Source organism: Drosophila grimshawi, unplaced genomic scaffold (genome assembly GCF_018153295.1).
Source record: "Drosophila grimshawi isolate 15287-2541.00 unplaced genomic scaffold, ASM1815329v1 contig_44, whole genome shotgun sequence".
NCBI classification, from domain to species: Eukaryota; Metazoa; Arthropoda; class Insecta; order Diptera; family Drosophilidae; genus Drosophila; species Drosophila grimshawi.
The window spans coordinates 12301573-12327021 of record NW_025063240.1 but is presented as its reverse complement, the minus strand read 5'-3'; the positions used below and the strand labels follow the sequence as shown (position 1 = coordinate 12327021).

At 40.1% G+C, this 25449-nt stretch overlaps 5 protein-coding genes across 5 annotated transcripts; 2 read left to right on the top strand and 3 right to left on the bottom strand.

The window, feature by feature from the left end:
* Nucleotides 1-15911: 15911 nt before the first annotated feature.
* LOC6556468 (E3 ubiquitin-protein ligase MARCHF6) lies at nucleotides 15912-20173 on the bottom strand. The gene is made up of 2 exons (XM_001984430.2): nucleotides 18075-20173; nucleotides 15912-18021 (listed from the first exon to the last, which is right to left on the bottom strand). Exons 1-2 carry the CDS (start codon nucleotides 19716-19718, stop codon nucleotides 16615-16617), a joined length of 3051 nt encoding a protein of 1016 aa, XP_001984466.1. The 5' UTR covers nucleotides 19719-20173; the 3' UTR covers nucleotides 15912-16614.
* Nucleotides 20174-20417: 244 nt separating this feature from the next.
* Nucleotides 20418-21105, top strand: LOC6556492 (thioredoxin C-1). The gene is made up of 2 exons (XM_001984431.3): nucleotides 20418-20692; nucleotides 20747-21105. Exons 1-2 carry the CDS (start codon nucleotides 20520-20522, stop codon nucleotides 20994-20996), a joined length of 423 nt encoding a protein of 140 aa, XP_001984467.1. The 5' UTR covers nucleotides 20418-20519; the 3' UTR covers nucleotides 20997-21105.
* LOC6556475 (39S ribosomal protein L23, mitochondrial) lies at nucleotides 21045-21708 on the bottom strand. Its single transcript, XM_001984432.3, has 2 exons — nucleotides 21344-21708; nucleotides 21045-21284 (listed from the first exon to the last, which is right to left on the bottom strand). The coding sequence occupies exons 1-2, from the start codon at nucleotides 21635-21637 to the stop codon at nucleotides 21126-21128; spliced, it is 453 nt and encodes a 150-aa protein (XP_001984468.1). The 5' UTR covers nucleotides 21638-21708; the 3' UTR covers nucleotides 21045-21125.
* A 93-nt stretch (nucleotides 21709-21801) lies between these two features.
* LOC6556498 (nucleolar MIF4G domain-containing protein 1 homolog) lies at nucleotides 21802-24467 on the top strand. Its single transcript, XM_001984433.2, has 2 exons — nucleotides 21802-22698; nucleotides 22760-24467. The coding sequence occupies exons 1-2, from the start codon at nucleotides 21831-21833 to the stop codon at nucleotides 24430-24432; spliced, it is 2541 nt and encodes an 846-aa protein (XP_001984469.1). The 5' UTR covers nucleotides 21802-21830; the 3' UTR covers nucleotides 24433-24467.
* LOC6556484 (uncharacterized protein C7orf50 homolog) lies at nucleotides 24422-25429 on the bottom strand. The gene is made up of 2 exons (XM_001984434.3): nucleotides 25155-25429; nucleotides 24422-25093 (listed from the first exon to the last, which is right to left on the bottom strand). Exons 1-2 carry the CDS (start codon nucleotides 25321-25323, stop codon nucleotides 24534-24536), a joined length of 729 nt encoding a protein of 242 aa, XP_001984470.1. The 5' UTR covers nucleotides 25324-25429; the 3' UTR covers nucleotides 24422-24533.
* Nucleotides 25430-25449: the final 20 nt, after the last annotated feature.

Sequence of the window (25449 nt, the reverse complement as noted above, 5' to 3'; positions counted from 1 at the left end):
AATATCTCGATTATGTGTGTGCTTGTGTCTGTGTTGCCTAAAAGGTAAACTAGTGGTAAGAAGATAAATATTGACAAAGTACTTTGATCCTTATGACACAGGATCAAAGAAGTATTTGATGTTTATGTAGAGTGTAAGCAGCTTATGCTGTAGCGTAACAGCATATAAAACGTTAATATTTGATATTTGATTTAAATCTTTAAACAAGGAAATGCAGACTATAACTGCTGATAATGAAGACAAAAATAATTAACAGCAAGCGTAGTTGCTAGATTTAGTAACTTGTTATTCTTGTCAGCTCAATTTGCATAATGCTCGAATAGTAAATTCTTCAACAACACTGGCAAGGTAATGCCAAACAAGTTGGCGCCATTTTCAACACCTGTAAAGCAGCTAAAACAACTTTCGTGAGCAAAGCACACACGCACACACAAATCAGATTGTGCTTTAAATTTCTGCTGCTACTGTTCATTGTTATTCTCATTTTGGATATGCGAAAATTTTGTTGCTCCATCCTAACGCCCACCAACCACATACATATATTTGTTGGTTGACTAGACTTTAAGCCAAGTGAGGCTTGAATAAAAAAGTTGATTTCATAAATATTTTAGCAGCTATTCTGGCTCACAACTTTTCAACCCGAAACGCAAGCGAAAAATCAGTTAATTAATCTACTTCAGTCATTGAAAAAAACTCAACAAGAAAAAGTCAAGAAAAAACAGAACTTGAGCAATTTCTTAACAGTTAAGCCATTTTATTGACAAGCTGGCAAAGTTTGTGCGCCCATCGACAAAAAATAAGGGTGCAAATTTTTAAGATAATTGTGCTGTGTGCATCGGTGCGTATGTGTATCAACAACATGGCTTAATTAAGGCCCAACAATGTTGCTGCCATGACAGCAGCAACATTGAAAACGCGCGTCGTTTAAAGACTTTCTTTCGACTCAAGCTGCCATTAGAAATGTGCTGCCCCTTGTGGCATGTGCGGCATGCGGATATCACACACATGGAGCGTATGACGCAGCAAAAAAATCTCATTTATATTTTTGCGACATTTTCTGGATGCTTCACAAAAGTGCAGCTGCAGCAGTATTTTATTTGTATGCAACTAAAACAGAATCGAATTTATGGAACCGCCAACTGAACATATTTAAAATTTAAATTTAAATAATCTGGATTAAAGTAAAATGTTAACCAATTTATCATGTGTACATTGATTTTTTGTAAATAAATGAACTTTTATAAATTACAAGACTGTAATTAGAAAAATATTTCAGATTTTAATAATTATACTTTGACAAACTTTGTGTCATTGAAACCCCCTGTCAAAGCAAAGATAATCAGGGTGTTCAAGTGTATAAAAAGCTTTCACGCTAAGAAATAAATATTGTATCTTGTTTTCCTTTACCAAGATTTGCGGTAGTCTTAGGATTATGTCTGGCAAAAAAAAAAAAAAAAAATCAACATTTAGGCAAACTTCTGAAAAGGGGTCGGCACATAGGTGTGAGAATATGGCCACGTGCCCTTGACCCTACTCAACAGCTGCAGCAACTACAACCACAATGGATTTCAATGTTGAACTTTACGACAGTCGTGTTTTATAGCATAAGCTGGCGGCCGGTGTGCGATCCATTGATATTGTCAGACTTTAAGGCTTAACACTGTATATAAATACATGCTGCGCATATGGCATTAATCGAGCAATTACAATAACAACATTAACAACAACTGTAGCGGCTGTGATAATAATGAAAATGCGTCGAGCAGCACGCATCCAAATTTGATACAAAATTTGCATAACAACTTCCAGCATTTTGGGCCACGCTTATTTGTTGCTGTCGCCGTGTTGACATTCTGTCAGCTGTTGTTGTTGTTTTGCCAGTTAAGCCCCTTTATTGTCTATTTTGGTGTGCATGTGTGTGTGTGTAACAGTGTGTGCATGTGTGTGTGTGTGTAACAGTGTGTGTATGTGTGTGGAAAATGTAATTTGCACTTGAACTGCCAACGACGTGTCGTTCAACGCACGCGAGTAAAAGCGACAATTTTTTAAATGAAACCACAAAATAGATAAACACACATACACACAGCTACACTTCTACAAAAACCCCTCACCTTCCACAGTTAATTTGTTAGGTTTACTGGTAAGCCGCTAAATTCATTTGTACATAACCATTGCATGCGTCCTTTAGCTTAATGCTCAATTTCGCCTGAGGAAATGTAAGCCGCATTCGAAACCTTTCAGCAAGCAGCTCCTGCTGCAAAGTTCAACGTTTCGATTGTCCTTGGATTCAAATTTTCATACCTGTTCATCAGTCAGATATGTGATTGAGGATATGATTGATGCATTTGGGATTGGAACTGATACTATGCAGGATCTAATAACAGCTCCTCTTTGTTGTACCTAGCTCGTATATCCTGCTGATATTTTTTTTACTCATTCCGAGTTACGTGTTTGAAAGAATCGGAATGAGAAATTAAATTTAGCTCTAGGCCATTTATTTTAGTTAACTTGCTGTTTGTCTGCATAAATTTTCGAATTTCGTTGAATTTGTATTCATGCGCCGCCGGCTATAGAAAAAACTGTGAAACTCTGAAAATGGCCCTAAAATACTATTATAATCTGAACAGATTTCTGTTGAATTCCCCTAATCAAACAAAAGCACACAGAAAAGTAATATTAAACAAAAAAGCAAGCATCAGACAATAACTTTAGCGAAAAATCGTTTCCATAATTTAGTAGATTTTATAGTTTCAGGTTTTTTTCACACAATGATGTAATGAAAAAAACAGATGGCACACCCAGTGAAATCAATTTTACAAACTTTTGCTAGCCATCAACTTTACAGCTAACTCCATTTCGAAGTCTATTCATGCCAGATGTTTTGGTTGGCAGGTGTTGTAGGTATTCAGCTTTTGACGCGATTGGAAACTGGGAACTGAATCCTTTGTCAGCGTAGTAAATAGACAAGGACTATCCGAAACGTGAGTGAAAGCTGAGATAAGCAACAGCAAAAGGAAGTAAAGTGAACATTCTTGTGCATGCTGACTCAAATATCAGGAATGGTGAGCGGATGCATTGAACGCGAACTTTTGACAGGAAGTCGTCAAGAATATGGGGTACATGGACGAATAGTTAAGATGCATTTATTATGCCATGCCGTTAGCAATTTTAATATCCGTTGACTCTTATAGAGTTGGGGCAACACGGCTTATTATTAATTACGCATTATTATCATATTAAAATTAAACAGAAAGTTTGTGTAAACGCAATTTAATTGGCAATTACACAAACTTGTAGTGAAAGTTGTAAGCATGCATTTCGAGCATCCATAACGCATTACAATGGCCTCAGGACGCTCTTCCGCGCCTTGTGTCTAAAATTAATTTAAAATCCAGTTCAACAGTTGCTGAAACTTTTCAACTGGCAACATTTATTATGAACAATGCGAGGAGAATGCATACATTAAAGCCCTTGCCAAAAGCTATCGTCAACAAAAATGGAGAAAATTGAAAACAAACTATCTTCGTAAAAGTATAAATATAACGAAATTACATTAAATTTCAATTTAATAACCATTTTTCTAAACCCCTTTGAGACAGATTTCATCATAAACTTAGTGAGTATTTAAAATGAAACAAATTTAAATTGTAATATCCTCCAGTTTACATGCAAATCAAATAAAAGGATGTCGACTAGACAGAGGATTACTGCTAAACTTTGTTATGGAAATGAAGTAATCATTAATTCGATGCTCGGCTGTAGCCAAATTTCCATAACTACACTTTGAAAGCAAACGACAAGACTATGCAAATCATTTTATTCGAGCTTTGCTCAATAAACTTATGCAACATAAATAAGCCGAAAAGAGATATTTACCAAAATATTTGTAGTAAATTGCAATTAAAATGGCACAATGCCAAATAAATTGCTTTACCAATTAAGCAAAAAGTGAGTAAGTAAAGTAAGCAAATATGAGTGAAAAATGCAGCAAAATATGAAATTCTATTTGATTTCTAACTCAGAATAGCAAGAGTCTCTCAATATATACACTTTGAATATTCTTATGTTAAGTACTTATAACAATCGAAATACATATACGTATTCATTTGTGTAATTATTTATAGTTATAGAAACAACAATATATTTTTCAGAGGTCAAAATCAGATCAGTTTACCATACTTCAACTGCCATAATAAATTATAAGGTTGCTTAAGCTGATAGTTCGTTTGTAAGCCAGGCGCATAGCTGCCTTAATCACTGTAACTGTTAAGGGCTGCCAAGTTAAATGCCACGCCCCTATCAGCCGCCTCTGGGGTGCTCTTAAAAATGCAATAATCAAGGGACTTACACCCGAGCGCCAATTAATTTTGAAAATATGCTAATTGGCAGGGAAACCAACCATTTTAACTCTTACTCCAGTTCTGTGATGTTCTTTCTCGTCGTGAGAGAAGCGAATCCAAAACGGCTTATCATTATTTACACAGCAAAACAATCGAAATGAAACCAGTGGAAACCTATTAAAATATAAATAAAAAGCTTTTATTTGCCATTGGCTCTGTATCGTTTGGTCTGGTGTGGTCAGTGGCAATAAATTTAATGACTTGCCTTTTGGCTGAGATTGCGTAATTTATTGCAGACCGAATTACGATGATGCTTGCCTTTTTAATTAGATTATACAACACGCCAGTTCGATCAGATTGAAGCTCACTTGTTCCTGTCTCAAGGATTAAGCCAAAGCATTAAATTTTATGTGCTTAAAGAGCCACAATCAGTTCCAAACTCAGCAAGGCCACAGACTAATAGACAAGTCAATGCCATTGACACTTCAGTCAAGACGTAAATTTGCCTATTGATGGATTAGGCAACCAAAGCTTCAATCTGAATCAATTAAATCGATTGAGCAACATGTTGAAGTGTCAATATTCACTATTGTTGCCCTTAACCAATTGACATTTCATTAATAATGAGCTTAGAATATTAGCAAAACAAATGAAGATAATATACATAATTTGTATTAAAGATACAATTAATACCAACTAACAAATCTATTCAAGAATTTGATAAGTTCATATTGTTTTGTCAAATTTAATTGAATGCAAACACAAAACATATTATCGATGAAGTACTCGAATTTACTATTATTTTATATTTTTATTTATTATTTGTAGTTGAGCCAGCCGCTCTATTACAATAGTGTGCATATTTGTCCATATTTTCGACGTCATTGACATCCAAACAAATTTATGTTTGTCATCGATCAAATTGTATACAAATTGAGAATGGGAACTTTGCAATTAATTAACACAAGCAATTTGAACAGTAAAAATAGCAAACCCAACAAGAACAAAAAGGGGCGACTAGTCTAGAAAAATTGCCTGCTTTAATGGCAGTCCCTGGAACATAAGAATGGCAACAAATAAAAAAAAAACTGTCGCCCAATATTTATATAACACAGCGAAGACGAAATAAAAAAAAAAGTGACAAATACAAACGCAAATATAAAACTCTAGACCCCAAACTGAGCGCTTCAAGAGGCTTAATGTTTTGCCCAGTATAGTAAAAAGGTCTCTCCTTGAAATACTTAATTAAAAAAATTTAACACTTTAATGAATCTTTATTTATTTATTAAAAAATTGTCTATTTAAAATACATTCATAAAAAAATCGTTAATAATTCCGAATTATCGAATTACTGTATATATTTGTATAATTTATTATTGCATTATTTTTATCAATTTGCATAATTTTCTTTTAATGGGTAAACTCAAAATTGTTTTGTCAATAAATTTATTTTGCTTGCTTACATTGCATGTTACCCAATAATTAATATTAATCTGCTGTGCAAATTGCATAATTACAAGTATAATTAATGGTGCTACAAAAAAATCAATATTAAAGGTGCTGGAAATATATGCATAATTGTTGAGCTCACCTCTCAAGACAGAGACAGATTTCTTGCGGCTTATGTTAAGACCATAAGCACATTAACCATTTATTTAGATTGATTTGTGTGTGCGAGTCAACACCTGTACGTGACTTGCAGATACGGACATTAAAAGTTTATCGAAAAAAATAGGTCTTTTAAAGCGCACTCTTCAGTATAACTAAGTTTTCTACAAATACACTTACTGTCTCATGAACAGCGTTTCTGTCTCTTCCTCTTTCTTTCTCTCTATATATATGTATACATATATATATTTAATGTTAAAGTAGCAGGGCGTTAACTTGGATTGTCCACAAACGCTGCTCAACTTGCTACAGGTTGAATAACCAAGCATTCCATGCACTTGAGCATAAAGACAGTGATGGAAGAGGAGAGGAACGAAATCGATACCCCTCCTTGCTCTCTCCTTGAGCAACTTAAGCAGGTTGGCAGGATCAACAAACTGTCGACAACACTTCTGACTGCGGGGTAAAGTATTATCTTTCAATTAATGATTCTCATGTCATCGTTGTATAGAAATTGTTATGCCCTGTGCACTGCGGCAGGACCTCATCTTTGCTCAAAGTGTGTATGTGCGTGTTTTTATCTGTTACATCATTTTTAATTTATATTTTTATTATCAAGTATGTAAATAGGAAATGCTGATTTGCATAATCCACAATGTATAACGCATAAAATGTAATAACTACAAGTATATGGACTACAGTCATTTACATTTATAGTCTATTCGTGTTTATCCTTTTATAATAATAGCTTTTCTTGAGTGAAAAATAAGAATGCATTTTATAGTCAATATAATGACTAGAAAATTGAAGTCAGCTTTTTACTCAATATCATTATTAAACCTGTGTCAAAGTTTGATATTAAGTTTCACTTTTCACCGTAGCATCTACATCTGCAATAAATCATGAAACTTGAGACATATTCAATTATACTTTTCTCAACAACTTCACTCAATTCAACTTTTGAATATTGACATTCACTTCTTATCCCAAATTCTATAAACATAAATCTGCAAGAACTTGTGTGACATTCAAAAAATTTGAAAGGACAATCACTTAAATATTCTCTTGTCATACACATTTCTATAACAACAATGGATCATTCACAGCTGAAAAAGTTGTATAATATTGGCTTTGAGAAAGTTATCACTTGTGCAAAAAAAAAATTCATTATATTTGTTTTATAATTAGATATATTTTCTTGCGTGAGCTTATCTCTTCGAAGACTTGTTAGATTGGAATTTCGATGCGATTGAACATGTTTTTAATTAGCGAAATGTGAAATTTGCTGCTGTTACCGACTGCCGCAATGGATACATTGAAATCCACGCTTTTTTGGGGTGCTCTATCCATTTGTCTGGCTCCTTTTGCCCTAAGCTCTGCCATGTGAAACGCCGCCTGGTTGCAGGCGCTTAAGTTACCGTTGCTAAGCACTTTCAAATGATTAAACACGCCCACATGACGCCCTTCGCCTGAATGCACAATCACTCCCCCCTACCCACTCCCTAAACACCTTGCCTACGCCCCTGATATCAATAAGCCGTGTATAAGTAAGTGAATAAATATATATATTTGTAAGCCAAGTTTCACTTTGAAAACTTTGTAAGCGCGAAATGGAGACGCGTAAATTATTGTTTCTGATTGGTTTAATGAGCCAATTGGCTCATGTGACTGCCTTCTGTGCTTGGCAGCGTTAACAATAAATTTAAATAAGCCAAACATTTGCAGCTGCCGCTGTATATTGGGCCACTACAATTTCCCACAAGTCCCGAGGACTTCAAAGGCCTGCGGCAGCAGCTGTGCCTCTGCATTTAATTATGGGCTTTGAAATAAATACAAGTCTCAAAAGAAGCGCCCACACATACGCACACACACAATATCACTTATGCATATATATATATATATATATATATATATATATATATATACATACATATACTGCGTATGCATGTAAAGGGATACTTGTGGGACGGACCTTTGCCAAAGAGCACATCTAGATGGCAAATGTCGAAGTGGTGTTGCTGTCGTGTTGTTTGTGGGCAGCTGTTGACATTTGACTGGGACTCGGTATTGGCCTAATGGGCACAACATCCACCGAGCGCGGAGTCAGGAGAGCTGCTTGGCCGTTTCCATTTTGCTAATTAGACAACAACAGCAGCGGCAGCAACAGCAACAACAAAATACCAGAATCTAAACTATGCCATACACATAACTAAAATTGTACCAAATTCCCGAAAATGTTGCATAGAAACCCCAAAACAAAAAACTCTAAGCTCAAATTGACCACAAATTGAGTTGTACAGTTGCCGCACATAAAACCTAAATGAAAACTTAACCCAAAAACTAAATGCTCAAAACAAAGTTTCTCTTTTGGTTAGTTTGTAATTTCTAATTTGAATTTTATTATGCATATAGAGAGGAAGAGCGCAAAGTAAACCCAACTTTTAAGTATACTTATCTAGCTTAGATGTATATAAATGCTTAATTGCTTAAAATGACAATATTATTATCCGGATAAACTGCTAGCCTTCAAAATTATATGCATATCACACATTCGCCATGTTACTTGTGGTGACCATTGCGGTTACTGTCGCAATACCACTTCAACAAATTATCACAATTTTACTTGCACCAGTAAAGAAACAAAAATCAGAAGGTAAAGTAAAGAAAGTATCAGATAATATATAAAAGAAACGTACTGCCTCATTTCATTATCTATATATATCTACTCCATGCTTACACATGTCTTGCGTTCTATATATATAGATATATATGTATCTGTATTTAACATATGCATATATTTATGCAGTTGTTTCTTTATCCAATAATTATGTTAAATAAAAATACTAAGCAATTTATATTCATTCCATGCTTCTCACGAAACATTCGCAAAATCCGCAGACATTGAATTAATATTTCATCACCTCTACAACACACATCGGCATATCCCCCACATACAACCCCCTCTGTCACACCTTTACGTAGGCTCAGCTTTATTTAGTTTACAAAAAATCACCGAAAATCTGGTTACGCCCTTGCCACCACATATATTTCCATATTGCTGGCCTTTGAATATTGCAGTGTGTGTATGTGTGCGTGGGTATGTCTGTGTTGTATATTATTTTGGCACTGCTTAGACATCCTGTCTGTCTGTGAGCCAACAATGTGCATATAACGATATCCCTCTTCTTCTATCCCGTCCACTGTGGCTTTATTAAAAAGTTTACAATGCGCTGCCATAAGCAAATTGTTGTTGGACAGCATACAAAAAATTCTACATTTTGGATTGCTAGTTGGAAATGGTAAGAGTCCATAGCCATACACCATGTTGGTCTAGTGAGCATGTGCTAAGCTTAAGTTTCTTTCTTTTCATTTTCCCATTTATTTATTTTTTTTTTACTTTTGTGTCTGTTTTTTGTTTTGCTGTACAATGTTTTAGCCTCACAATGCTCTGCCTCCCAAAATGCCACTCAGAGCTTTGTGAATAGCTAACAATTTAGAGCATTAAGTGCGCACATATCATATGACCGCTGAGTGGCAATTTCAGCTTTCCTCTATTCAGGGGTTGTCCACATTATACAGCCCCACAAATCTAGCCTTCTAATGGAACCCCAGGACAGCGTGTTTCGTAGATGTCTAATTACGCGCAAATTACGCAGCTAACTGTGCGGCACTGTTAATTAATTTAATTTTAATTATATCGCTTAGTGGATTCAGCCAGGGTGCTGGCGGTGAATGCTTTACGATATTTATAAACTTACTTGCCTGCAATTTATCAAAATCATAGAGGCAAACTTTTCCACTGCTTTTAGCACAAGTGGCAAATGTTTCCACGTTATGGTTGTTGTTGCTGCCGTTTATAAAGTTCTCAACTTAATAAGCTACATGTCAATTTGTCAACGAATGTCATTTGCAACAAAAAGCGCAAAGTTTGTACACAATTTCCATGCAATTCTGCAGTGTCGTCATGTTGCAATTGTCAGCTAAAACCCCTCACAGAAGTTGTTAATAGAAAACGACGAGCGTGTGAAATTGTGTTGACTAATTGTAGTTTATAAACTATGGCAAGGGTGTCATTTGGATACATACATTTCAGCGATGTCGCCTTTCAATTCCACTTAAAAATGTGTTGTCATCATCTCAGGGCATTTTATATAGAAGCAACCGCTGACTAAATTCCACAGCATACCAAAGTGGCCAAAAATCCCTCCACCCACTTGAGCACGCGCACAGAATTCCTCAACTCTCAACTTTTGACTAATACAAATTATGTGATTTTACTTATTTCATTATTTGCTTGTTATATGCTGCTTACAAAAGGATAGAGAGTATATTAGGCAGGGAGTTGGTCTTGCAGTGTAACACCAACGATTATGTTGCAATTAAATCCAATTTTTAGATGTTGATCGAATTTGCTTGTCTCCTTGCTACCAGTCGTTTGACTTGCTTAAGTTATGATTTTATTATTATTTGGTTTGTCTACAAATACTAATAGATACCAATTTCAATCAAATGCTTTAAAATGCAAATATTATATTGAGAAAGAGTATCTCACAGTTGTGATCTGCCAGCTTGTCCTCTTGCACGCTTGGGTGCGTAAGTAAGCTTTAAGTTGAGCATTGAGTTGCCACACATTTTAATAGTCACTGGCACATAAACCACTTAAGATTGGCCAGGATACACGGCACCGCTGGGAGCCCCTCGCAGTCACAGTCGCAGTGTCATGTTAAACCACCAAACAATTTAAGTTAGCAACATTGAAAACTTTTCTATTTGTCATGAGCACTAAGCAACAACCAAAGTGACAACATCTGACTGCCAAAGTTGACAAAAACTTTTAAGTGATAAGACGAATAAAAAATACCCTTGATCAGTACTATAATATATTATAAGACAAAATTCTATAATGAAAAAAAAAAAAGTTTTCCAAAACTAAAAGAACAATAGGAAAAAAATAAAATTCTTCAACTTTTTGGCAAATTTATAATACCCAAAGTTAGTGTCTAACAAAGCTAAAAAGAAACTCAGGACATTGTGTTCATCCGCAGGCTAAATAAATACTCTCGAAAACAAAAAACGAAACCTAAAAAGAATATCTGAACGATTATAATGGGTTCTCCACTCAAGTGGGGTTGGATAAACAGTTTTTTTAGCTGTCCAGGCAACGTAGACTACATCTTTAACTTGTGCCGGCGGCTGCCCCCTGTGCCGTCCTCATTCAGATAAATACTCAAACAAAAGCGACTCCTACGCATGAACGGCCATTGCGCATATGCCACATTGCATTGCTCTTCGTGTGGTTAAATTGCTTTGGCGTTGTCACACTGTGCGTATGATTGACATAAACACAAGATGTTCTCTGTCTGCCCGTGTCACTGTGAAGCTATTTTCAGGGATTGTACTGCTCTTAAGGTGACGGGACATTGATTAATTGTCAGCTACAGCTGTTTACATTTTGATGTCTAAATGATTATATAAACAAACAAAACATTTGCGACACTGTTTGTAACCTGTTTATGAGTCTAGATCTGACACTGACACACCTCACCTTCAATTTTCTTCGATGAGCTCTCAGCAAATGAAATCCATTAGACAAGTAATCGGTTTTTATATATAAATGGGAATGAATTGGATTTATTTTGTTTTGCTTTTGAAAAGTAATACGCTAGTCAAAACAAAAAAATCAATCAGCTATCGTTTAGCTGAGCCTTCTGATTAACGATTTCCCATTCGATAAATTTCAACTTAAATCCTTCACTGTATCTACAAGTGAAAAATGGGAAAACCTAATTCAGTCCACATACCAAATTAAATAAGAATAACTTAAATACTTCTGCAGTTGTGCAGACTGCATAAATATCGCTTTACCAATTCATATTAAATATATTTTGTTGCGGTTAAGCTTAAATATTGTTGATTGGGCTTTTCACAACATAAATATACATATACTTACTCTTCTTACCCTCACGCACTAAGTGTAGAATAAAAGCTACGCCTTGAACTCTTGCCAAGGCAATGGTGCCATAAATTATGGGATATAACAGCTGCACTCGTATAATTCGCAAATGCGTGACACTGTCTTGAAATATGCAGGCGACTTGCTCATTGCATACACAATGCCGTTTAATTACGCATACGCCATGTGACACAAGTTGCAGAGATTCTTCGTACATATTATATATATATTAAATATTGTAGAAAATTTATCAAATGTTTGCTGAAAGTGGATTTTGGAGATTTTAAGTATTACGGCTTATACGTACCACATTTTGGCTGCAGACCTGGGCCAAGAAGCCAGCCAGGCGGAATAATTGTTGTTGTATTTGCATTCAAACGAAAAATGCCACAAAAGCCACATAACATAACTAAGGGTCAAGTTTGGTTTGAGGAGGTCAATCTAACAACGCTGTACCACATGCTCTCAATGGCTACGTAAATAAAATTCAATCAATTCTCCTTGGGCTGTTTCGCATTGTGTTGTTGCTTTTGCTGAGATTTATTTGGAATATTAAACAAATATCCATTTAAATAATTCAACTGTCAGCAATTCGAACTGTTGAACTGCTTATTTTATGTCCTTTTGCGCTTGTCCTCACTTAAAATGATTGTATGCTTAAGTTATGCAGTTTAAATTCCTGACTAGCTTAATTTAATTTATCCGTCATAAACAGCACATTATAATGGCAAGTGCGAAAATAAAAATTAAATAAATCAAAAACACGAACAAAAATTCGCTTGTTATATATCAACTATCTTTATAAAAATATCTATGAATTTAAGAAGTATACGACTAGGAGATATTCAGTAGGCAAGTCTGAAGTTCCAGGAATTATTGGAACTCAGTAATACATGCATCGATTTCTTAAAAAAGTATCCTGTATGCCAAATTTAGTTGCTCCTTTAATAACCATCTTATGTTTACTTACCAATTTTAATTTCCTTACATCGTACAATTTTTTACAGAGTCTAAGAGTTTTGTTAACAACTCAGTTTTACCCAATATTTTTGTGAACAGGGCAAAAAGTTTATTCTCAAGCTTACACTTAAAGCGATGCCAAAGTTTTGCTTTACTGTAGAGTCACAAGTCACCAGCCCAGCCAGAGGCTCCTTTTATTCTTTTGGGTTTCCTGTTCAAAATTAACAAATTCATACAATCTTTGTGGTAATAGCTTCCTTGCTACTGCCACAGGGTTCTGTTGAGTTCACACTCTTATCACTTGCCACACATCACCAACGACAGACGCGGCGTGTGTGTCATTTGGGAATGCTTCAGGCGGCGGCACAGTTAACTGTCGCTCATTTGCATGACTTATTTCCCCGTTGTTGTTATGATTTTTTGTTGTTGCTGTTGTTTGGGCTGCTACTGATGCTGTGGCAGCTCTTATCAAGCGTAGCCAACACTTCATTAATTGTCTAAAATTGGGCATAAGCCGAGCAAAATATTGCATACAGTCAGTTATTTATAAATATAAAATACTCTCACGTCGCACACTGAGGTCTCCTGTCGCCATTAATATTCAGCAAGTCTAGTCAAAAATATTGGTTGACATGGCAAAAAGTTTTTAGTTTAATCTTTAATCTTTTTGCAGCTGCTATTGTTTCGGTTTCTGATTTTTTTTTCTTGTTTTTATGCTCATTAAAGTGGCCTTTGATTTGCGTTGACGTATTTTATTATTTCTTTAACGCAAAATAAAATAATTTGTGTAGAAGAATCCCAAACAGTTAACCACAAGTCAAACAAACAGAAAAACAACACGATAAGGGAAACAAAAATCGACAACAAGCGGCAAATGGGCAACCTCTGAATGCTCTTTCTTTGCATTTACATGGCTTAGTTTTTTTTTAATTTTTTAGCAAGCGTTTGTCTTCCCAATTCGGACCAATAAGCATTTTGTTTGTATAAATATAAATTACAATTTTTAAATGTCACTCAGTCTTAAAAGTAGTATATATAATATAGTATCAAAAAGGATGCGTAACAAAGGGCAACGTAGTTGATGTTTAGGCCACAAACGTATTTATTTTCTTTGGGTTAGGGCTGGCACCGTTGCGGCTTATGTCCTTTGCTGACTTTTGGTATTCTATGTCAACAACGCACAGCACAAATAGTTGTCGCTTTCACTCAATTTGTATTATATTTGGTTTGGTTCTTGTTCATACCTTTCCAGCCCACACCTTATTTTGTTGCTTTAATATTTGCTCTTTGTAGCCATGGTCACATTCACCTTTTGCGTACTTGTCTAATTCATTGACTGTCTTGGGTTAAAGTTTGAAGTTCGAGCTGTTACCGTTTTTATAGCCCTTCATTGTCGTCGCTGATTGAGTGTGAAGTTGTAAAACTTAAGGAGTGCTAAGTGCTGCGGCGTTGTTGCCGCTCTGCCAGCCTTTCCGATTATGGTCAATAAAATACGCATGTTGACCGAAGGGGGGAATGGGCCCAAAAAACAAAGGATATAAAATTAAATAACCCCAGCATGGGCAATGGTCAGCTTAAAAATATGGGACACAAAGGTGGTTGGGTGTACGGGTTGGGTGTGTGTATGTGCTGTGTGAAGGGTTTATGTATAAGAGCAGTGTGCTTTCAGCTAGACTGGCATGGAGAGATTATTTCAAGTTAAACCGCTTGGCAAGTGATAACTGCTGCACGCATTAAGCCAAAATTAAATTAGTGAATATTAAAGTTATGTTTTTATATTCATACTTATTACTTATATAAACGTTAATCTGGTAGAATAATGAATGTTAAAAAAGTAACTTGAACTCTGTAATTTTTTATTATAACTTAATTCAAAAAATTCATAAAATATTAAGAGATAAAATCGTTAGGACGTCTAAGAACTACAATAGAAATATTATTTTAAATTTATTTATAATCCATGAACCGCTAAACGCTATTACTTAAACTTGGCCAATCTGCTGCCATATTATAGAGCAAGCAACGCCAGCCAAAGGAAATCATTGCATAATTCATTCAATATATTTTTACGGTGTATTTTGGCTATCAATACCCTGCTCCTGTGGCGCATACAACGCACAACCAGCTTCTATAACAGGCAATCTATCTATGTTGTTTTAAGCGTAATTGCAATAGGCAATTGTATAATGTGCCCAGCTGGAGGCCTTTCGCAATGCAAAGGGCTGGCGATATTTTGGGCCAGAAATGCAGATAACAAGCCATATGGCATACGCCAGCGGATAGTAGACTGTTTATTTTGCGTGTTCTCTGATTTGTTAAATTGACCTTTTGGGCTCGAGCTAGTACTTGGTATACTTAGGTATATGTGATTTATATATATATACACTTACACTGGTATAAATGCGCGAGTACTTGTTGTACATAGCATGGCTGGAGCGCATAACATGCTGGACTAAGATACCCCGTATCCAGCTAATGTATACATAAATCCATTCATAGTAATTTCCATTTTTAGTTAAAAAATAACAAAAATTAATCTTAATATGTGTGCTCCATACAATATAAGACTCCCTTTTCAGTTACAAGTCTTTTTGTAGTTACAAGTCCAGAGTTTTTAATGAAAATGCCACATTTGTTTAGTTAGACTTTCATTTCAACTCTTTAAATTTATGATACCCATTTCACAAATTTTTGGCGGGTACCATGAAATTTATGGTTACGTCTTCATTTTGTTAGTTTCATTTCAACTCTTCAAGAGAATTAAATTTACAAACGCGGTACTTTTATAAAGTGAATCAAATATTAGATATCCTTGTAGACCGAAGTTAATCTGCTGACATATAAAATGTGTGATTACGCCTATTCAGAGCGCACAACTTTAATATTAAATTGAACTTCAAGTAATGCTGATCACGACTATATATGCTCTATTGGTAACCTTCTTTGCGTTGCACAAGTCACGATAAAATTTTAATACCCTTTACAAGAGTATAAAAATAACAAAGAACGCGCAACTTTTAACATTTTGATTGTCTACAATGAAACAACTCTTTTCCATTGAAATTTAAAGTTACATTTATTTATTTATAATTGTATTTGATTTAATATTAAATGTATACATACATATATAATTTTTACAAGTTCGTAAATCTACTCAAAAGGTTTCACCACATTTACCAAGTTATTATTTGAAATATTCTTTAGTTTTTTTTAAATCATTTTTTTTTAAATATTCTTCGAACATACATATATATCGCGTATCAGATCCTAATACAAGGTAATTCTCTCTACATATATATTAATTATGAATCGCCATTATTATATATCATATCATTATAGTTTATTTTTAAGCCATACTTGGACTTTTTACAAAGCAACCGAAAAGTTTCACGTGCATATATCGTATATGTATAGTAAATCAGTAAAGTGTTGCAATCAGATGGTGATTATTGGCTAAATATCTGCCTGGCTTAAATTATCGTAAAGTTTAGGGACTTAAAAGCGAATCGATTTAACAAACAATTTTGGCTAACGTATAAAAACAAGTTGAATTTAACTTGAAAATAAGAAGCGAACTCTGCGGCTACTTCGTCCAGGATGCAGGATGCTGAATGCCGTTGTTTTGTGTGGCACATGCAAGGGGCGTGGGCACATTATTGCCTACATGTACCGCTCCGGCGGGAGCATGTTTTTAAAAAATAGATATATCAGCAGAGACTCCATTAGCAACATGCACATAAAGTAAACGTAACCCTAGAGCAGCTCTTCGTTGGCATCCACAAGGAGGGGGCGTGCCAATTGCTGGCGTCGCCGTCGGGCATGTAACGCCGCCTGCTCCGCCAAATCCATGGGGGGATTGGCGTCATCCTCTCCCTGTGCCTGTGCCAGGCGCGCCTCTTCCGCCTCCAAGCGGGCCTTTTCCTGGGCGGCCTGCTGCTTCTTGCGATGCTCATAGTTGACCAGTCGCTGACCCACTAGATACTTGTCCACCTTAATCGACAGATACAGCTTCTTCAGCTGCTTTATCTGGAAGAGCACAAAGCAAATGCTGCTAACAAGAATGGCGCTCAACGGATACACCAATCGGTAGACGATAATACGATCGTTCGGATCGGCAACGAACATGGGTATTATGGATTCACTAAGCACATATGGTATGGCCAATGCTAGACCAAGGGTGGTCACCACCGGCACCGCCAGATCGTTCATCACAAACTTCAAATCGAAATCCCTCAGTCCATCCGTATAGGCGCGTTCCAGGGCACGTTTCAGATGCCAATCCGGTCCCATCAATGTAACTGCTATGGCGATTTTGGTATACAGCACACCGAGTGCCCAATCCTGCCACAGAAAGTGTATGGGCGTGTGGAGCATCGGGACACGCAACGGTATAACCACAACCAGCTCCAGCACCAATCCAAATAGCAGCGGGACCAGCACAAAGATACCCAGCAGCGTCAAAACTGGCAGCGCATATTGAAGGGCAACGCGTGCCCAATGCTTCAGCTTGTTGACAATGGCAGTACGTCCCTGGGGCAACAGTGTTACCACCACAGCAATCCCACGCGACACAATCCAGCACAGATAGCCACCAATCTCAGCCGTGTAGAGCTCATGGGGACGCAGCATACGTTCGCTCTTACGTGCTGCCTCCGGATCGGCCAGAGGCACATCGCCTGCCACAATCGGCGCAGCTTTATCGCCCGGCTGTCCCGTCCAAGCCATCATTAGGCGACGTCCAATATAGACGGGCACTGTAAGCATCAGCATGGCGGCGCACATTATGGAGAAGCACATCAGCGTAAGCAGTGCACTCAGGCGCAGCACAAAGAATGTGGGACGTTCGTAGGGCTGGAATCCGACGGGTACATCACGCTGCATGATCGCCTGATGAGCGGCAGCCAAGTTACGAGGCGCTGCTGGCTCCGGTACAGCTGGCGGTGGTGCTGGCGGTGCAGCAGCAACAGCAGCTCCAGCCGCTCCATCGGGCTGAGCAACAGGATCGGCAGCTGGCTCAGCAGCATCAGCTGGCGGCTCCGGAGCGGGCAACAAATAACTGCGTATGCCCAGCAGCCAGGCGACAGCCCGGCACCAGATGCGCAATAAACTCTTTAGCCATGTGCGCGTTTGAGTTTGCTCAAAGAAGCCGGGCAGCACAATCTGCAAGTGGAATCATTAGCAGGAGGAAACCATAGAATTCAGATAATGCTCACCTGTAGTAAGAGCAGCTGCAGACTCAAATCATTCACCTCGGAGTCGCCGCTTAAGGCATAGGGCAAGAAATTGGGCCAAACCACCTGGAGGATGCGAATGGGCAGCCACAGCATGAGCAGCACAGCAAAGCCAAAGATCATCGCGGAGGCGACCAGGCGGCGCACATGGCGTACAATGGGCACATGAATCATTTCCTGTATGGGGCTAAAATCGGGATCATTGACGTTGCGGAAGATCCAAAGGACACCGGGACGCAGGACCTCGCGCAGCAGCGATATGAAGGCAGCAAAATAATAGACATACACCATGCCAAACATCCAGTGGACAAAGATTGAAGTGCCCGGTGCAGCCTTAAAGCTCGCCTTGCGATCCTTCAAGCTGGCATCAAGCAGCGGCAGCGAACAGATGTCCAGCCACCAGCCGCAGATCAACGGCAGCACACCAATCTCCACGACGGACAGCAGCGATACCTTCACCACAATGTAACAGAGGCCAATGAACCAGCAGATGCGACGCATCCGAAAGACGCGTGCAAAGAAGTGAAGCACGACCAGCGTCAGTCCGATGCAACAGTAGCCAAATAGCGTCGTGATCATGCCGTGGAAATGGAGCAATGGCTTCTCCGGCTGTAGCAGATCCATGGAGCTCAGTATGAAGTTGCCCACGCAATACGGACAGAAGGCGAACGTAAAGATGAACATGGTGTTCAGCGAGATGATCCAGAAGACGTGCTCCAAGAAGACCAACGAACCATCCAAGCCAAGTAAACGCTCCCAGGTTAGCTCCTCGGCGGCACGATCCCATTCCATGGGATTCCAGTTCTGTTCATCGTTATCCACATCGGCAGCAGCCCCAGCACCAGCTGCGATCCTGGCAGCAGGTGCTGCAGCGGCCGCAGCCGCCGGCTGTGCAGCATCACCTTCGTTATCCGCCGGATTGGCCACGGCGGGCGCTTCATTATCCATGGGCACATCTTGCGGTGCATCGCCATTGTTGTTGTCATCCTGCGCCGCTTCGGGCACAACGGCAGCGGGTGCTGCTGCAGGCACAGGCGCTGGTACTGCTGCTGCTGCGGCGGCTGCTGCAGCTGCTGGCGCCTCATCTCGTTCAAGCCAATCGGGTCCGCCACCGTGTAGGATTTGCTCACGTAACCACACCAAGCCAATGAAAGCCAACAGCGTGCATGTTACGACAAAACACCCGCGGAATGAATCCACCGTCAGATTATCCATGGAGAAGATGTCAAAGGGCAGCGAGAGAATCATATCAAACGAATTGGCACGGAACAGATAGCGATAGGTGCGATATGCCGACAGTGGCACCACACCAAACCAGGCCATGCCCACCAGTGAGTAGTGCAGCCAGCAGCGGGCGCCCTCAAATACGGCGGACATGAGGCCCACGAGGACATCGCGCAGCGGCAGCACGCGCGGCATATCAGGCGCATAGATGGGCTGGAAACTGAAGCGATGGCCGCACAGCTCACAATATTCCTTGTGCGAGTAACGCATCCATTGCATCAGGCAATCCTGGTGAATGTACTTGATGCTGCCCGTGCAGATACATGGATAGAACAGCGGTCGATCGGGCAACGCCTCACAGCGGCAAACGCGACAAATGTCGCCCTGCGACAGATCATCCATCGTGCTACTTCTGTCGTCCGTCGTCTGTCGTCTAGTCTATCTCGTCTATCGTCTGCTGTCTCCTCTACTGTTCCACTGCCATTTGCGCAGTTGGCGAGGCGCTTTATTTAATGCGCTCCGTATCGATGAACCTTTAAATTCGCACAATGCTCACTCGTGGACAAAGTCTTGATCAGACCCCGATTGTACAACAAACACTTGAAATTTGATTTTTAATATGCAATCGAATCAATTGAACTTTTGATATATGGCAATTTTTTTAATGCTCGATGCAAGTACGTGTTACAGTGTGTGTGCGTGTGTGTTCGCGCGCATGTCTGTATGTGTGTTGGTATTTTTTTGGAAAACTTTCGACCTTTATTCTGTATTCTTTATCAAAAGTAAAATGGTCACTCTTGGTATTTATATATACTCTATTTAATATGCTTAAATTTGTGCAAGCAATGTGTAACACATCCACCAGCACAATTCTGCTATATCTAGCTTTAATTTGATAACTAATAATTTCAATGATAACTTGATAGGTAAAGCCAAGAAGATTTGAGATATTGAAAGAGATTCTTAAGCAGCAGTTATAGTGGATTGGCAGTGGTATGGAAGGGTATTTTGAACTCAGGTGTATTGAACTTATCTTATATTTGTATGTTCATATTCTGGTCACACTGGTATACACATAAAAATAAGAAGAGAAAACAGCTGTTTTGTGAGTGTTGGTAACGCCACTTTTAGCTGTGCCGTCAGCTATAAAAAATATATTATAATCTCGCTCGTAACTTTTGATCGCATCTAATCTAAGCAAAAATGCAAAGGCAAGTGATAAATCTGCTGGGAAATGTGACGCGACAGGTGCGCAGCCACCGTGCATTCTCCGTGACACAGCAGAAGTGGGAAATCTTCAAAGTGCAAAGCCCCGAGGATTTCGAAAAGAAAGTGAAGAACAGCCAGGAGCCAGTTATTGTAGATTTCTTTGCAACGTAAGTCGAATTTGACTAGCAAATTCCACTACTAAAACTCTTTCTCTCTTTCAGATGGTGTAATCCCTGCAAGCTATTGACGCCGCGCATCGAGGGCATTGTGGGCGAGCAGGCGGGCTCAATTAAACTGGCCAAAGTAGACATCGATGAGCACAGTGAACTGGCGCTGGACTACGATGTGGCTGCCGTTCCCGTGCTAGTGATCATGCAGAACGGCAAGGAAGTGCAGCGCATGGTGGGCCTCCAGGATGAGGACAAGATACGCGCTTGGGTTGCCACAGCAGTCAAGAATGCAAAGCAGTAGGGGATGATGAAATCCAGCCGCAAGCAATCCAAAATGTACACAAAAAGCTTTAAGTTTGTTGTGCTTTTTTCATAATAAATGTTATTACTCGTTGCAAAAACAGCTTAAACTATTATGTAAACTAAGTGCCTAAATGGAGAACCAGCCTGGTGTGCCGGGTCTCTTCTTATTGCGATCCAGAAATCGGCGAAATCCCTCCTTTGACTCATCCATTGACTTCTCATCCTTCTCCTGTTTCTCTCCCTTGCTCGCAAAGAGATCTGGGAACGTAAACGCTTCCGTTTTGGGCTGCAAGGGAAAAGATGAATATGTAGCTTAAAATATTTTAGCTTCGCCTTCATACTCACCATGGTTACATAAGCCAATTTGACATCATCTTTTTTGGTCACATAGCCGTAGGTCAGATCACGATTGGTCTCGCCCAATGCGATTCGTGTACGCACATCGACCACAGGCACTTTGTAGATCTTTTCTAGGTAGTTTTTAACATCGTGTTTCGTCATTTCCGTCGATACAGCAAAGGTGACAACATTTGCCGGCTGATCCTCGGTGGGTCGCACCAGTTTCATCCAAAAGTTTGGCAAGAAGACGCGTAGCTGCGGATTACCACGTTGATAAATTGGATACCACCGCGTTGACATTTCACAAAAGTTATCTTTTAGACAAACTATCAAAAAAAATTACAATTGAGCAACATAAGAAATAAATCAGCTGTTTAGCCTGGAAAGTGTACTAAACTAAAACAGGAAAAAAGCACTAAAATATCCCACACACGTGTTGTGCACAGCTGATTTGGCAACACTTGAAATTTTATTGGTGTTTTGAATTGTTGACATGGTCAAGCTGAAAAAGCAGAAGCAGAAGCCGCTCAGCCGCAAGGAACAGCGCAAACTGAAACAAGAGACCAAAAAGAACAACAATAGAATCTTCCATGCGTCCAAAACAAATGGAGCGCAGCGCGTAGCTGAGGCAGCTGCGGCTGCGTTGGCAGTGACAAGCAAAACCAAAAGGAAGAGGAAACCAAAAAAGAAGCATGCGAAACCGGAGGAGATTCCTCGCGAAGAGCTGCTGGCGGGCGAGGTGGATGAGGATGACGATGAATCCATTGGCTCAGATTTTAGTGATGCGGAAGTGGATGCCCGTTTGCCGCCAGCACGCAAAGTAGAAACATTTGAGCCGCTTGGCCAGAAACCGCCCAAGAAACACGCTGGCATCCAGCGAGTCGACGAAATGGCAGCACGCAAGCGAGAGCTGCGCCAGCACAAGGAGCTGCTAACTAAGTCGCGCAAGCAGCGCGTTAAGCAAATGAAACTGGAAAACGTGGAGGAGGACAAGGAGATTGCCAAGTTGGAGAAGAAGCTAAAGCTGAACAAATCCAAGGATAAGAACCGTTTAGTGCGCAAAATGTTCAACGATGGTCTGGACTATCTGCTCGATTTCGTACTGGATGATGACGAGGAGAAACAAAAGTGGGAGGAGAAACAGCAACGGAAAAAGGAGCTCAAGGAGCGCCAGGAAAAGGAAGAGGCAGGCATGTGGAGCGAGGAGGAAGATGAACCAATGGACATACCAGAGGCAGATGGCGAAATGGAAGAAGGCGACGATGAAGATCTGACGGATCAAAGTGACATGGAGCAGAACGAGGATGAGGATGATAAGGGATCTGATAGTGAAAACGAGGAGGAGGCACAACAAACGAAATGTATGCAAAATTGTTTCAATTTTTTACGTCCTTTAATGATGACTTTCCAATCTATTTACAGTCAAAGAGGACATTTACGGACGACGTCGCGATGCCGATGGCAATATTGTGCAGGATGAGCGAGAGATGGAGGCGAAGGGCACCGGTCAGAAGTACATACCACCACATCAGCGTGCTCTGCTGGCCGCCAGCGAGGGTGCCAGTGTCCAGCAGTCGGAGCAAATGGCTCGGCTGCAGAAGCAATGCAAGGGTTTGCTCAATCGTCTTTCCGAGGCGAATCTGCACAAGATTTCCAGTGGCGTTGAGTCGCTCTACATGAACAATTCGCGCTACAACATGAACGACACGCTGACGAAACTGCTGCAGGAGGCGCTTCTGGGTCGGGCACGCGCCAACGAGCGTATGGTGCAAGAGCACATGGTGCTGCTGTCCTATCTGCATGCGCACATTGGCAGTGAGATTGGTGCGCATTTTCTGCAAACTTTCGTCGAACAATTTGATGGCTATGTCAAGGAGATTGACTCCCTGGACTTGGAGGATAAGCGTCTCAATAATCTGGTACTGATCCTCTGCTATATGTATATGTTTAAGATCTACGAGCAGCGTCTGCTATTGGAGCTTATTGCCCGACTTGCCGGGAGTCTGTGCGAGAAGTCTGTGGAATGTCTGTTGCTGATCTTCCAAACAGTCGGCTTTCGTCTGCGTAAAGACGATCCGCTGGCCTTTAAAAACATGATGCAGAATGTCCAGTTACAGATTGCTTCATCGCCGCTGGAGCTTAAGGAGAATCCCCGCCTGCGTTTCATGGTGGACATTCTGAACGCTGTAAAAAACAACAACATGAGCAAGTTGCCCCAGTATGATCCCGAGCTGGCAGAGAATCTGCGCAAGCGTCTCAAGGGAATGCTGAAAAATGAGCGCTATGTTGTCACACTGAATATTACGCTGGAGGATCTGTTGCGTGCAGATAAGCTGGGCAAATGGTGGATTGTTGGTTCCGCATGGGCGGGCAATCTGGCCGAGATGGGTTCCGCTCAGGCGGAGCAGGAGAAGCAACGCCCTCAACCAGGAGGTGAACGCTACTCAGAAAAGCTGCTCGAACTGGCCAAGAAGCAGCATATGAACACCGCAGAGAGGCGCAATATCTTCTGCATCATCATGAGCGCCGCCGACTATGTGGATGCTTTTGAAAAGATTCTGCATCTGTCACTGAAGGATCAGCGCACGGTTGCCTATGTGATCATACATTGTGCCCTTAACGAGCGTCGTGCGAATCCTTACTATGCGCATCTAGCATTGAAATTCTGTCAGTACAATCGCAAATTCCAGCTCGCATTTCAATTCGCCAGCTGGGATCGGATCAATGACATTGAAACGCTGTCCAAGGCACGGATACGCAATCTGGCCAGCTTTCTCCAGCAGCTCATCCTATCCGCCGGTCTACAGTTGTCCGTCCTAAAAGTTGTTGACTTTATGCAGCTCCACAAGCTCAGTTTCTATTTCATGCGCGAGATTATGCTGCGTCTGCTGCTCAGCAGCGAGGAGAATCAAATCTATTCGGCGTTCGAGCGCATTGCGAAGAACTCGAAGCTGCAGCAGTTCAAGCAGAGCATCCGTTTGTTTATGCAGCACTTTATGCTGGCCAAGCTGGAGGAGCACGCTGAGGAGCAACAGCAGCTGCTGAGGCAGCGCATCGAGCATCTGGATAAACTATTGGCCTATGTAGATTTGTAAATAAAACTCGTTTACTTTGTTCATTAAATCCTAAACATTAACAAAAACGCATTTCTCGCTACATATATAATTTGTATATCGAAACTAATAAAACCTAACGCTTAATCGAAGCTCTGCAACAGGTTGCGTGCACGCTGATATCGCGTTGAATCCAGAATGGCCTGGCGCTCCGCCTCGTCGGTGAGCAGCTCGCACTGTTTGTCCATCTGCTCGATGGCGTCCTGGGCCAGTTTTGTGACGGTTGTCTTTGAGGCACCTTTCGACGCCGCCAGGTACTCCAAAGCAATGGCCCAGATATCTGCGTTCAGCTTTTGCTCATTGAAGGCGTTCTGTTGTATAGATATCTGTCGTAGTTTCACAAACTTCCAATCCTGTCGACAGTCCCGCCACTTAACAAGATATTCCTCATTACGCTTGGCTTCTTTGTCAGAGCTCTGATACTTTTTCTCCTCGAGCCGTTGCAAATGTTTTTGTTTCTTCTTCTGGCGTACCGTAACAATGGCATTTGAGTTCTCCGGCTTGGCTGCCTCCGCCAGTTGATCAGCTGTGGGCATGTCTTCCGGGTCATCTTCAGCATCTTTGTTGTCATCTGTTGACTTACTGCGTTTCTCTTTGATAACATCGGGCTGCTCCACCTGTTGCTTTCGCTTGGATGCCTTGACTGCAATCAGGAGGAACTCATTGAATAACTGGCTATATATTTATTTAATTATTTAGTTTACCTTTTCGTGGGGCATCTTGCTCCATTTGCGATTCACTTGCCACCTGCTGCTCCTCCACAATTACACTTTTGTCGGCCACTTCGTCGTCGCTGCCAGCTGCCTGTGTTTCGTGCTTACGTTTTTTGGCCTTACGTTTTTGTTTCTTTATTTCCAGCTCGGTTCGTGCCATATTTATTCTCGATTTGCGATGACTTCCAACTACATTTGAATTAAATCACTCGTTTCATGTGCTTTTTTGCTTGTTTATAAAACTGAAAGTTTCGCGCAGCCAACTTCACGTGAGTCATGAAAATGC